We start from the raw sequence: 12,768 nt of genomic DNA, 5'->3' as shown, positions 1-12,768 counted from the left end.
CACACTTATCACATGTCTAAGAGTAAATGATCTAAAGGGAACGAAACTCCAAGAGACTGGAAGAGGAGATGATTCTAGAAGAGCAAGAGCCTAAACAGGGCTCCAGATGGCGACTAAAACGGCCACCAATGCAGCCACAATTAATATTTTCTTTTGTATAATGTTTTAGGTAATATTGCCCATCCCCAGTAAAGGAGGCCCTTGCTAGGCTAAAGGATCCAGGCTCCTAAAAATTTGATTAGGCTTTTAAATATTTCAGGTTGGGAGCCGATGACTCCACATGATTTGACTTTGTCTGGAGCCAAGCTGATGGTTCCTAGGTGATGTGTTTAGACTATTGGCTTTAGCAAGCTGATGGTTCCTAGGTGATGTGTTCAGACTGTCAAATGTATGCCTCTTCTCTACAAGTGCATTAGGCAAAAGCTTATAGCACAAAGCACAGAACAGCTGTGTGACCTGTAAAGATAATTACTAAAGTACTTCCCTTTACATTTATGCAATTTGGTAGAGCGTGCGCTTAAAATACCTCACCCTATGAATGATGTGACACACAATAGACACAATGGCGGAGGTGGAATGCCAATACAGTGATAACAGTCAACAGCTTAAGAGAGAAACCCCTGACAGAGGCACTCTGACCAGTAGCACACAGACCAGGCAAAACCCTGTGCTTGTATAGGCACCTAGCTGAACTGGGTCCTAGTGAGCACTGTGCTTGTATAGGCACCTAGCTGAACTGGGTCCTAGTGAGCACTGTGCTTGTATAGGCACCTAGCTGAACTGGGACCTAGTGAGCACTGTGCTTGTATAGGCACCTAGCTGAACTGGGACCTAGTGAGCACTGTGCTTGTATAGGCACCTAGCTGAACTGGGACCTAGTGAGCACCTAGCTGAACTGGGACCAGGTGAGCACTGTGCTTGTATAGGCACCTAGCTGAACTGGGACCTAGTGAGCACTGTGCTTGTATAGGCACCTAGCTGAACTGGGACCTAGTGAGCACTGTGCTTGTATAGGCACCTAGCTGAACTGGGACCTAGTGAGCACTGTGCTTGTATAGGCACCTAGCTGAACTGGGACCTAGTGAGCACCTAGCTGAACTGGGACCTAGTGAGCACTGTGCTTTTTGGAAGATCTTCCTCAGTGTGTTCCTTTCCACCCTTGTGCGTTTTGACGTTTAATCCACAAGAGGCCGTTGTTAAACAGCGACCTCAGAACACCTTTGTCATCTCTCGAACTGTGTGTCAGCGTGTGGGAATGGCCCCTGCGTGTGTGTGAATGGCCCCTGCTGTCTTACCTGTTTTCTGGGGCCCGACCACCAGGAACTTGGGTAGGCGGTCGCAGGTCTTCTCCTTAGACCAGATGTCCTTGTGTCTCTTGTCGTGGCAGGGGTTCTGGAGAGATGAACGGGGGCCGAGTTAGCCTCAATCGTCATGACATAATTATGCAGAACCAACACTCCATCCAGACAAGAGCGCTCCGTTGAAAGCCTACCCTTGAAAAGCGTCTGATGGGATAAACCTTCAAAAGCGACTTACACTCTCCTGACCTACAATCTACCCGATAGGTTAAGAGGAGAAAGAGATAATTTTCATGTGTAAATGAAGACCTATGAACCAGAACGCAGAGATTTAAATTCAATCTATTAGAGGATCTCTCTTGCTCCCGCTCTCTCTGGCTCTCAAGTTTCTCCAGCTGAGATTACCTTGAGATAAGCGCTTGAGGGATTTCATTTAGTGTGATTGTTACGGCCCCAGAGCCCCAGGCACTTCACTGCGTTAGGAGTCGTGAACAGTAACACCCTACAGTGAGTTTTAATCTGATGATTATTATTATTATCACCACCTTCATCCACTCTACTCTATCCCACTGGAGCCTCTCGTGATCACAGCGTCAGCCCTAAACCCCATCACACTCCTATGAGACCAGTAGCTGCTAATGCTATTCACATTATAGTCTTGGCTTATAGCATGATGCTACAGACTCCATATAGCCAAAGCTTGAGGCCAAGTGGATAATTACTTGACATTCCAACCTAAGAGGACTCAAACTGCTAATTACATAACATCACAACCGTTTGCAAAGTTGCATACAGTAGCACAGGTATGGATAGCATCAGTGGATGTGATGGGGGTGTGTGTGTGTGTGTGTGTGTGTGTGTGTGTGTGACGGCCTCACCTGCCACAGCGGGTCCCTGTCTTCGGGGGACATGTCAAAGTACTTCTGGGCGAGCTCCACCGGGGGCAGCGTCTGCAGCTGCAGGTTGGTCCAGCACTGCACGAACTTCACCAGCGACTCAAAGGTGTACAGCCCCAGCCGGTCGTTGCCGTAGTTGGACAGGTGAGTCATGAAGATGCTGATCTGCAGGGAGGTGGTTTGGGGAGGGATAGCGAAGTGAGTAGCCGTGCCTCGACTCTTCAACTTTTACCAGAAAAAAAGTAGAGCGCTTGGCTGCCTCCCCCAACCCCCAACCCCCAACCTATTACCCCCCCCCTCAGTTCTACTTGCACTATGGCTGCCAAAGCTGCAATTCTTAGCCCCTCAGTCTATACCCCTAGCACCTCAGGTAATGATAAATGTAGAAAAGTACTCCTTTCTGTCCTTCACGCATCTCTGGAGATTACAAAAAATAAAAACTCCCAGCTAAAGGCCTAATGGCGGTGAGTCTGATTCATCACCAGTGGCTATTAAATCTCCTGACACCAGCTGATGGGAGGCATCTCACGACATCCGCTTCTTAAATGAGCCCGTGCCCTTGCCACTGGGCAGACGTGTCACAGAGGACACATGGGTACAAAAAAAGAGAGAGAGAGAAAGAGAGGGAGCATGAGAGAGAGCGTGAGAGAGAGTAAGAGAGAGACAGAGACAGCAAGAGAGAGACAGAGAGCGAGAGAGTGAGTGAGTGAGATAAATATATATTTTTTTTGTTGACTGGAGCAGAGCATTGTGGGAGAGAGCGGGCGGGCGGGCGGGCGGGGTGGGGGCACTCACGGGGTTGAGCAGGACTGTGAGGAAGAGCTCTCCTCCCCGGATGCTCTTGTCCAGCTCCTTGGAGCCTCCGGGATACTCATTATAGAAGATGGTGTGAGTGAACAGCCCACACGTCTGCCTGGGGAGCACCTGCACACACAGACACAGAGACACAGAGAGACACAGACAGAGAGACACACAGATAGACAGAGAGACATATTAAGAAAGTTAAAGGGGACCTATTATACTCATTTTCAGTGCTCATAACTGTATGTTTGGGGCCTACTAGAATAGATTTACAAGCTGCAATGTTCCGATGTTCTCCCTCTGGCGTAACCTTGGTACATGTTAATGGTCTGCTAAGTTCCAAAGCCCAAACAGCTATAAAACACACTAAAGAAATGGGGAACCAGAAAACCATCAATTCTCTCCTCCTCTTTCACAGGGTCAAGAGAGAACCGAGTCAAGAGGTCTTAACTATTGTGCTGTTTGTGAAGCGTAGGGTTATGTACAAATCCTCATTTATGCCATTTAAGTCCACTTGTAAAAATGTGATGTGCAGCCAATCTTTAAGCATTTCTCAAACAAATGTTTAACAAAAGTGGTCACCATTGATCATGTGACCATTGGCCTTTCACTTCTTGTGTTGCCGACGTGATAAACCAGCGACTGAATTATGCAAATTACCAGTATGTTGCTGTATGTGTGATTGCAGGTGATATGATTGGTATGTACTATGCCTCCAAGGTCCCATAGACTTGGAGGCCGGTAACGTGTGTGTATGTGTGTGTGTGTGTGTGTGTGTGTGTGTGTGTGTGTGTGTGTGTGTGTGTGTATATGTGTGTGTGTGTATATGTGTGTGTGCGTATGTGCGTGCGTGCGTGTACCTGGATATCGTTGTGGATGAAGCCCCGGCGGTGTCTGGCGGGGCGCAGATGGGGGTACTCCTCCGTGCTGGTGACCTTGATGCCCCACACAGACTTCCAGGCCTCATAGAGCTGGCTGTGCACGGGGTAGACCCCTGAGTGGTGCGGGGCCACAGCGTAGCCCATGTCTGTGGGGATCCCATGCTCCTGGGGGGGGGGGAGGAGGAGAGGAAAGAGTAGAGTAGGTGAGAACCACCATCATTACAGCACATTAGAGAGGGATTTATAGCACTGCGTGCACACTCGCTCACTCCCTCCCACACTCTCACACACACGTAAATGTGGTGAGAAAGAAGCTCTAATAACAGTGATTCATGAGCGAACACACACACACACACACACACACACACACACACACACACACACATCCATAAACACACACAAAAGCATAGCCAGCCAACAACACTCTAGGTCGTGGAGAAATGATTCATCAGGTGCTGAAAGAGCTCGTTCTTATTTCACTCCTGTACATGCACTGGACATGACTATCTGTCCACCAGGGGGAAGCAGAGGCCTGATGTGTTCTACTGAAGCACAATGGGCTGGATGCTATGAAACCATTATTAGCCCCCAGGGAGCACTAACATTCCCTCCCATGAATAGCTTCTGCCACTTTCCCAATGTGTGAGGTAGCTTTCACTGTCAGGGGAAGGATGAGGGAGAGTGTGAGTGTGTGTGTGTGTGTGTGTGTGTGTGTGTGTGTGTGTGTGTGTGATTGTGATTGAGAGTGTGAGTGTGCTATTGTGTGTAAGGGATGATTGTGTGTACATGTGTGTGTGTGTGTGTGTGTGTGTGTGTGTGTGTGTGTGTGTGTGTGTAAGGATCACATGCTGATGGTGAAAGCGAATCTGAATTAGGATACAGATGAGAGCTGCAGGGCAAACACCAGCGGGCAAAGGTGGTGTGTTTGTACGTGTCCGGGCAAGAGGGAGGGCAGCGTTAATGGGTAAAAGCACCATAATGAATAAATGAAAGTGTGTGTGTGTGTGTGTGTGTGTGTGTGTGTGTGTGTGTGTGTGTGAAAAGTATGCATGTCTGTGTGCGTGCGTCTGTGCGTCTAGAAGTATGCATATCTGTGTGTGCGCGTCTAAAAGTATTTATGTCTCTGTGTGTGTGGGCGCCTTTAAGTATGTGTGACTGAATGATTTTGGGGGGGGGGGTCTTCCATTGCCCTTCCTCACTGCAGAGTAATTTGCAGGCTCATTAATCCATGATGGGGAATGAAGTCTCCCCCCTGCACCCCCACCCCCCCTCCTTTAGCCGCGGGCATCCATGTGTCACAGTCTTCCAGGAGAACATGAAGTGATATAGGTGTGTGTGTGTGTGTGTGTGTGTGTGTGTGTGTGTGTGTGTGTATGTGTGTGTGTGTGTGTGAGTGTGTGTGTTTATGTAAGGAAGGGCAAGTGTGTGTGTGAGTTCTGGGAGTGAAGAGGAGTGTGCTACTTGGTATTCATGACAGTTGAGACATACACACATCTATACTACACACACACTTCTCTAGCAGCTAAATCCACTGACTATCATTATATCAAGGTATGATGGTTTTTAACAAGCCGACCGCGGCCTCCTTCTCCCCTGCCCGTCCTCTAGTCTACAGGGTGCCTCTGCAGCGGAGGGTCAAGGACAGGAGGATACAAGAGCAGACAGGATAGAGGCCATGTGTATACACACACACACACACACACACACACACACACACACACACACACACACACACACACACACACACACACACACACACACACACACACACACACACACACACACAGAGAGAGAGAGAGAGAGAGAGAGGGAAAGAGAGAGAGAGAGAGAGAGAGAGAGAGAGAGAGGGAAAGAGAGAGAGAGAGAGAGAGATGAAAAAGTCAGGAGGGATGGGATGGGAGGAAGGGGAAGAGATGAGAGAGTCAGAAAGAGAGAGTCAGACAGAGAGAGAAATAGAGACTGAAGGAGAGAGAGAGAGAGAGATGAAGGGGAGAGAGAGAGAGAGAGAGAGAGAGAGAGAGAGGGACTGAAGAGAGTGCCCTTTGTGATTATAGATTACGGAGTGCAGTCATTGCAGCACTCCATACAATCACGGTGTAAAACAAACAGCTTGGTTCTTGGCGGGAGCAGAGGGGGAAGTCAATAACAGCAGCGGGGGGAAATGAGATAACGCATCATCTCAACGACCACTGACCAGACGCCCCCCCCTAAACCTCTAAGGCAGCTGCTTCCGGCCGCCAGATAGCAGTTATCATCAGAGATCCTCCAGCCTCGGGGTGGGGGGGGGGGGGGGGGGAAGCCAAGCGCTCAGGCCGGAGTCCTGCTGGGAAGGACACACTTGACTTCATGTACGACGCTGACTTCAAACTCATCACTGAAATAACCAATCATCCTTCTCAAGGTGCTGTTCCAAATCTTCACATCTAGTCAGATTAGTTTTGTTTGTGTTCAGTGTGTGCGGATGCATGTGATTTTTATGCTAATATATTTTATAATAATAAATGCTGTGATCGGGGCACCTCACCTGAGCTGAGCGTGAGGAGCCTTTTTAAAAGGTGCATTAAGGATTAATTGCTATTCGCTAAAGGTATGCTAGCAGCTAAAACTAACGAAATCTCTTGAAATGTGCTGACATTGACATTATGACAAACTAATTACTCAACGACTGTCCTTACACAGTCAAACATCAATCATGTGCAACACAAGACTAAGCAAGACGGCAAATAAGCTACTTACTAGATCGGCAGAAGGTAATCAAAGTCAGGTCGGCGGGCATCGGCAGGCAAAACTACAGAAGGCAGTTATATGCCTATCGACCCTGCTATGCCATTGGCACGGACGCAATTCTCCATATAAAAAGTCATTGTAGCGTCCCAATTTTTTTAAGCTGTTATTTTAAGGTTAAACTGCTTATCCTAACCCTAATCCTGAAGCATAATTGTTGCATATCGTGCCTTTAAGAGGCTGTGAGATCACAAGGGAGAAACTCAGCAAGACAACAAGCTGCCACCTCTAAACTTTTCAGATAACAGCCACCTCTAAACTTCTCAAATAACAGCCACCTCTGAACTTCTCTAAAAAAATAAAAAAATAAATAACTGCCACCTCTAAACTTCTCAATAAACAGCAGAAATCAGCCAAAAATACTATTCACATACTTCCCACCTATCTGTTCACACACAGTGGGCTGAAGACTGTAATGACAAAGCATCTGGAGTTTCAGTTCAAGTTGATGTGATTCAACACAAACTAAGATCCCAGATGCTTTGTAAGCTGAAGTTGTTGCTGAAGAGCAGCACTAAAGAAAGCCTTCCTGAGGGCATGCTGTGGCACTTCACTGATGAACTCCAGAATAGACCAGCCTGACTCGAGAGAGCTGCTTTAGCTTCCGTCAGAGTGCACTGAAGCACCACCTCTGAAACCTCCACTGGGGTGGGGGTGGGTTTGTGAAGCGGTGCACCCTGTATGTGTGGGGGGCGGGTCTGTACATTTGACAGTTTGAGGGTGATGAGGTTTAGGGAAGCTGTGGGGGTCTGATGGGGAGTTTAGGGAAGCTGTGGGGGTCTGATGGGGAGTTTAGGGAAGCTGTGGGGGTGTGATGGGGAGTTTAGGGAAGCTGTGGGGGCAGGCACGTGCACAGACATTTTGGGGGGCAGGTGCTAAAAAAAAAAAAAGGGCGCCCATCACCAAAATGATTATTGAAATTAAATCTCTCGCTCTCTGGCCTCCACTCCCTTAACGTCTGATACATCAAATGATGTCTGCGGTCCCTTTTTTCTGTAATTGGTCCACCTCACCATGCTTGTGCATCAAATCTGAACTTGGGGAATACTCCAGCCAGCCATTTTTAGAAAACCAATGCTTTTGGAATGACCGCACTTCATAATTTTTTGGGAGGAAAAATTCTGGTTGTCGTTGTAAAACAGGCAAAACGAAGAGATACATAAATATCACGTTAAACAATGTGGGACAAGAATAGCATGACCCCGAGAGCTAGCATAGTTTACCTGCTATTTTCTAGCTGTGAATTCTCGTGACATTTATAAACAAACATTCAACATACTTTCAAAATTGTTTAAACGGCATTTATACAACACAAAATATGCACTTTCAGACAAATAATGTCATTAAACCTGACAAACGTCAGTAAACACCTGGACAATGCTTTGAAATCAAGTTAGTTGACTGTTTATTTTTTTTTTAGGAAACGTCGGACCAGTCCGGTTTTCAGACGTATTGTTTTCAGCGGCACTAATGTTGTTAATTTATACAACGTCGGGGGATTGCACAAACACCGTCATTACCTGTTTGTCTGATGCAGGTCAGTGAAGAAGTAGGCTGCACCTGTTGGCCTGCCGCTCAACACTGATGTGGGGGATGAGGAGGGAGGGGCGCGGAGGGGGCTTGTGAGCACCGCAGATCATAGGCAAAGAATACTTATTCTATGTCTATGCCGCGGAGCATGTCGGGGCGAAATTCTCACAAGAAATCCAAATAAATGCCCCCTCAGATATCAAAACACATTTGGGGAAATTGATGACGAGAGACTAATTTGTATTCTAGAAATATTGATGATTGAAAAAAAAATTGGTCTCCAGAAAAAAAGGGCACTTTTTCTCAACCAGGGCACAAGGGCTGGTGCTTGAGCACCAGTTGGGGTCTATCTGTGCACGTGCCTGTGTGGGGGTCTGATGGGGAGTTTAGGGAAGCTGTGGGGGTCTGAGGGTAGTGAGGTTCAGGGAAGCTGTGGGGGTCTGAGGGTGTTGGGGAGTTCAGGGAAGCTGTGGGGGTCTGAGGGTAGTGAGGTTCAGGGAAGCTGTGGGGGTCTGAGGGTGTTGTGGGGGAGTTCAGGGAAGCTGTGGGGGTCTGAGGGTAGTGAGGTTCAGGGAAGCTGTGGGGGTCTGAGGGTGTTGGGGAGTTTAGGGAAGCTGTGGGGGTCTGAGGTGTTGTGGGGGAGTTCAGGGAAGCTGTGGGGGTCTGAGGGTAGTGAGGTTCAGGGAAGCTGTGGGGGTCTGAGGGTGTTGGGGAGTTTAGGGAAGCTGTGGGGTCTGAGGGTGTTGTGGGGGAGTTCAGGGAAGCTGTGGGGTCTGAGGGTGTTGTGGGGGAGTTCAGGGAAGCTGTGGGGGTCTGAGGGCGGTGAGGTTCAGGGAAGCTGTGGGGGTCTGAGGGTGGTGAGGTTCAGGGAAGCTGTGGGGGTCTGAGGGTGTTCTGGGGGAGTTTAGGGAAGCTGTGGGGGTCTGAGGGTGTTGTGGGGGAGTTTAGGGAAGCTGTGGGGGTCTGAGGGCGGTGAGGTTCAGGGAAGCTGTGGGGGTCTGAGGGTAGTGAGGTTCAGGGAAGCTGTCTGAGGGTAGTGAGGTTCAGGGAAGCTGTCTGAGGGTAGTGAGGTTCAGGGAAGCTGTGGGGGTCTGAAGGTGCTGTGGGGGTCTGAAGGTATTGGGGGGGCCTTGTGGGGGTGCTGCGTAGGGCGTCTCACCTGTGCGAAGAGCATGTTGAGGCGCATCTGCTCGGCCAGCACGCTGACGTTGTGGAAGAGGTGTGGCTGCATGTGGCTCCACATGTGGGGGAACCACCAGAACTCCTTCCTGTGCGTCAGCAGCATGTCGTCGCCCTCGTCCTCCTCCTCCGTGCCTGACAACCAACACATCAGCGTTAGCGTCACCATGCCAACCAACCCCCAACCTCTCCTTGCCACCATCAACGCATTCGCATGTCAGCAACGCTTCCGGCATGGGAGAAAACTGAAAGTGCTTTAAGGTCTTACCTGCATGGTAGAACTTCCCGGAGAAGCCGAGGTTGAACGTGAAGTTTGGGACCAAGGCTCTGAGTTTGTTTTGCGTGTTCATCAGTGCCTGGAGGAAAAAGAAAAAGGAAAAGAGAAAGGAAAGTGACTCATTGACCTGATACATGTGCACTTCATTCAGTCCAGTGCTGGCTGCACCCCCACACTTACTGCACGGCGACAGTCTCCATCCCACAGACTAGACGCCCATCACATCATTAATCACCATTATAGCACTGCACCTACAGAGGGCACTGCACCTACAGAGGGCACTGCACCTACAGAGGGCACTGCACCTACAGAGGGCACTGCACCCACAGAGGGCACCTACAGAGGGCACTGCACCCACAGAGGGCACCTACAGAGGGCACTGCACCTACAGAGGGCACTGCACCTACAGAGGGCACCTACAGAGGGCACCTACAGAGGGCACTGCACCTACAGAGGGCACCTACAGAGGGCACTGCACCCACAGAGGGCACCTACAGAGGGCACCTACAGAGGGCACTGCACCCACAGAGGGCACCTACAGAGGGCACCTACAGAGGGCACTGCACCTACAGAGGTCACCTACAGAGGGCACTGCACCCACAGAGGGCACCTACAGAGGGCACTGCACCCACAGAGGGCACCTACAGAGGGCACTGGACCTACAGAGGGCACTGCACCCACAGAGGGCACTGCACCTACAGAGGGCACTGCACCTACAGAGGGCACCTACAGAGGGCACTGCACCCACAGAGGGCACTGCACCCACAGAGGGCACCTACAGAGGGCACTGCACCTACAGAGGGCACTAATGAAGACTCCTGTGGACAGGGAGTCAGAGCACGAGGGGCGCGGCTACCATATGAGCGTCCATTTCCTCCCAAACACAGGGGTCAGAGGTCAGAGTGGGGCAGAGTAGGGAGCAGGGCTGATTCTGCTCAGTTCACCAGCCCTTTAGCTGCAGCTACTTGAAGACAGGAGGAGGGTGGAGATAAGGGTGGGGTGGGGTGGGGTGGGGTGGGGGGTTGAGGTTAGGGAGAAATGAAATGAGAGGCGATATGGAGCTCTTGAGCAGCCTGCAGCTAAAAGTCGAGGTTTTGATAAGTGAATTGCGTAGGCACAAATCGACACAGGGCTGAGGAGATACAGCCGCAGCGCTTCCGTAAATCAAACACGGGAGATAAGTGATAGCTGCCGCGGCATCACAAATCTAAACCACGGCAGGATGAGATCTAACCGAAGCAAGGTGGGGGGGGAGAGAGAGAGAGAGAGAGAGGGAGAGAGAGAGTGCGGGGAAACAGAATGAACAGAGATTGCCAGGCTGCTCCTTTAGATAAAAGATGCAATCACAGACATCTGACTGCTTGTAGTGTCCTTGAGTGTGTATTTAGCCAATGTTTGTGTGTTTGTCCTTGCTCACCTGAAAACACACACCCCCACACACAGACTGATACACACACACACACACACACACACACACACACACACACACACACACACACACACACACACACACACACACACACACACACAGAGATAGACAGACAGAGACACAAAGTGCATGGCAACATAATACATTTCAAGTTGAGCTTGCAGTGATGTGATTTCCACAGAGGCTGTTAGGCAGAGATGAGACATGCCTGATGGCCTACTGTACACACACACACACACACACACTGTTAGGCCGAGATGAGACATGCCTGACGGCCTACTGTACACACATGCGTCCTTAACTCTTTCCACTCCTCTGTGAACCTCTGGAGGCTGACTGATGGGGAGGCGGCGGCTCCCTCAGTGACGCTGATATAACTGAAGTCACTGGTTTACCTCCAGGTCCTGACGCTGATGTTAATGATGTCACTGGTTTACCTCCAGGTCCTGACACTGTAATTAATGATGTCACTGGTTTACCTCCAGCTCCTGACGCTGTTATTAATGAAGTCACTGGTTTACCTCCAGCTCCTGACGCTGTTATTAATGATGTCACTGGTTTACCTCCAGCTCCTGACGCTGATGTTAATGATGTCACTGGTTTACCTCCAGCTCCTGACATTGATGTTAATGAAGTCACTGGTTTACCGCCAGCTCCTGACGCTGTTATTAATGAGGTCACTGGACTGCCAGCTCCTGACGCTGATATTAATGAAGTCACTGGTTTACCTCCAGCTCTCTCAGTGACGCTGTTATTACTGAAGTCACTGGTTTACCTCCAGCTCCTGACGCTGTTATTAATGAAGTCACTGGTTTACCTCCAGCTTCTGACGCTGATATTAATGAAGTCACTGGTTTACCTCCAGCTCCTGACGCTGTTATTAACGAAGTCACTGGTTTACCTCCAGCTTCTGACGCTGATATTAATGATGTCACTGGTTTACCTCCAGCTCCTGACGCTGTTATTAATGATGTCACTGGTTTACCTCCAGCTCCTGACGCTGTTATTAATGATGTCACTGGTTTACCTCCAGCTCCTGACGCTGTTATTAATGACGTCACTGGTTTACCTCCAGCTCCCTCAGTGACGCTGATATTAATGAAGTCACTGGTTTACCTCCAGCTCCTGACGCTGTTATCAATGATGTCACTGGTTTACCTCTAGCTTCTGACGCTGATATTAATGAAGTCACTGGTTTACCTCCAGCTTCTGACACCGAAGAGGAGCTGAGGGTGGAGGCTGGCCAGAGAGAGGAGTGAGGTCGCACGACAGCAAGAGAGAGAGAGAGAGAGAGAGAGAGAGAGAGAAAAAGAGAGAGAGAGAAACAGAGAGAGAGAGAGAAAAACAGAGAGAGAGACAGAGAGAGAGACAGAGAGAGAGAGAGAGATCGAGTGAGATAGAGACAGAGTAAGCGTGAGTAAGAGATAGAGAAAGTGAGTGTGAGTCAGAGATAGTGTGAGAGAGCGAATGTGAGAGACCCTCCCAGGTGTTGCCAACCTGTCATTTGGCCTGACGTCGCTGCCAGTCGCCCAGTTTCATTAACATTCCATGGTGTGTCGTCGCTACAGCGCTGCTAGTCACTTCCGAAGTGAACGGGGCTTGAGAGGGGAGTGGGAAATGGGAACAGGGATGAAGAGAGGGTGACCGCCATTTAGGAGTGTAGGCTGCTTGGACACACCGCTGTTGCTAATGG

The 12,768-nt window shown here is 49.6% G+C and overlaps 1 protein-coding gene across 1 annotated transcript in view; it reads right to left on the bottom strand.

Annotated features, from left to right (window-relative positions):
• Nucleotides 1–12,768, bottom strand: part of ndst2a (N-deacetylase/N-sulfotransferase (heparan glucosaminyl) 2a) — a 118,986-nt gene that overhangs the window by 6,738 nt on the left and 99,480 nt on the right. The window contains exons 5-10 of the mRNA XM_080848933.1: nt 9,638–9,725; nt 9,350–9,504; nt 3,856–4,041; nt 2,990–3,118; nt 2,177–2,359; nt 1,296–1,392 (exon numbers count right to left, since the gene is read on the bottom strand). Coding sequence (XP_080705059.1) covers nt 1,296–1,392; nt 2,177–2,359; nt 2,990–3,118; nt 3,856–4,041; nt 9,350–9,504; nt 9,638–9,725 — 838 coding nt within the window. The remainder of the gene's footprint in view (nt 1–1,295; nt 1,393–2,176; nt 2,360–2,989; nt 3,119–3,855; nt 4,042–9,349; nt 9,505–9,637; nt 9,726–12,768) is intronic.

This window comes from Sprattus sprattus, assembly GCF_963457725.1.
Source record: "Sprattus sprattus genome assembly, chromosome: 12".
NCBI classification, from domain to species: Eukaryota; Metazoa; Chordata; class Actinopteri; order Clupeiformes; family Clupeidae; genus Sprattus; species Sprattus sprattus.
This window is presented reverse-complemented; position numbering and strand designations above follow the sequence as displayed.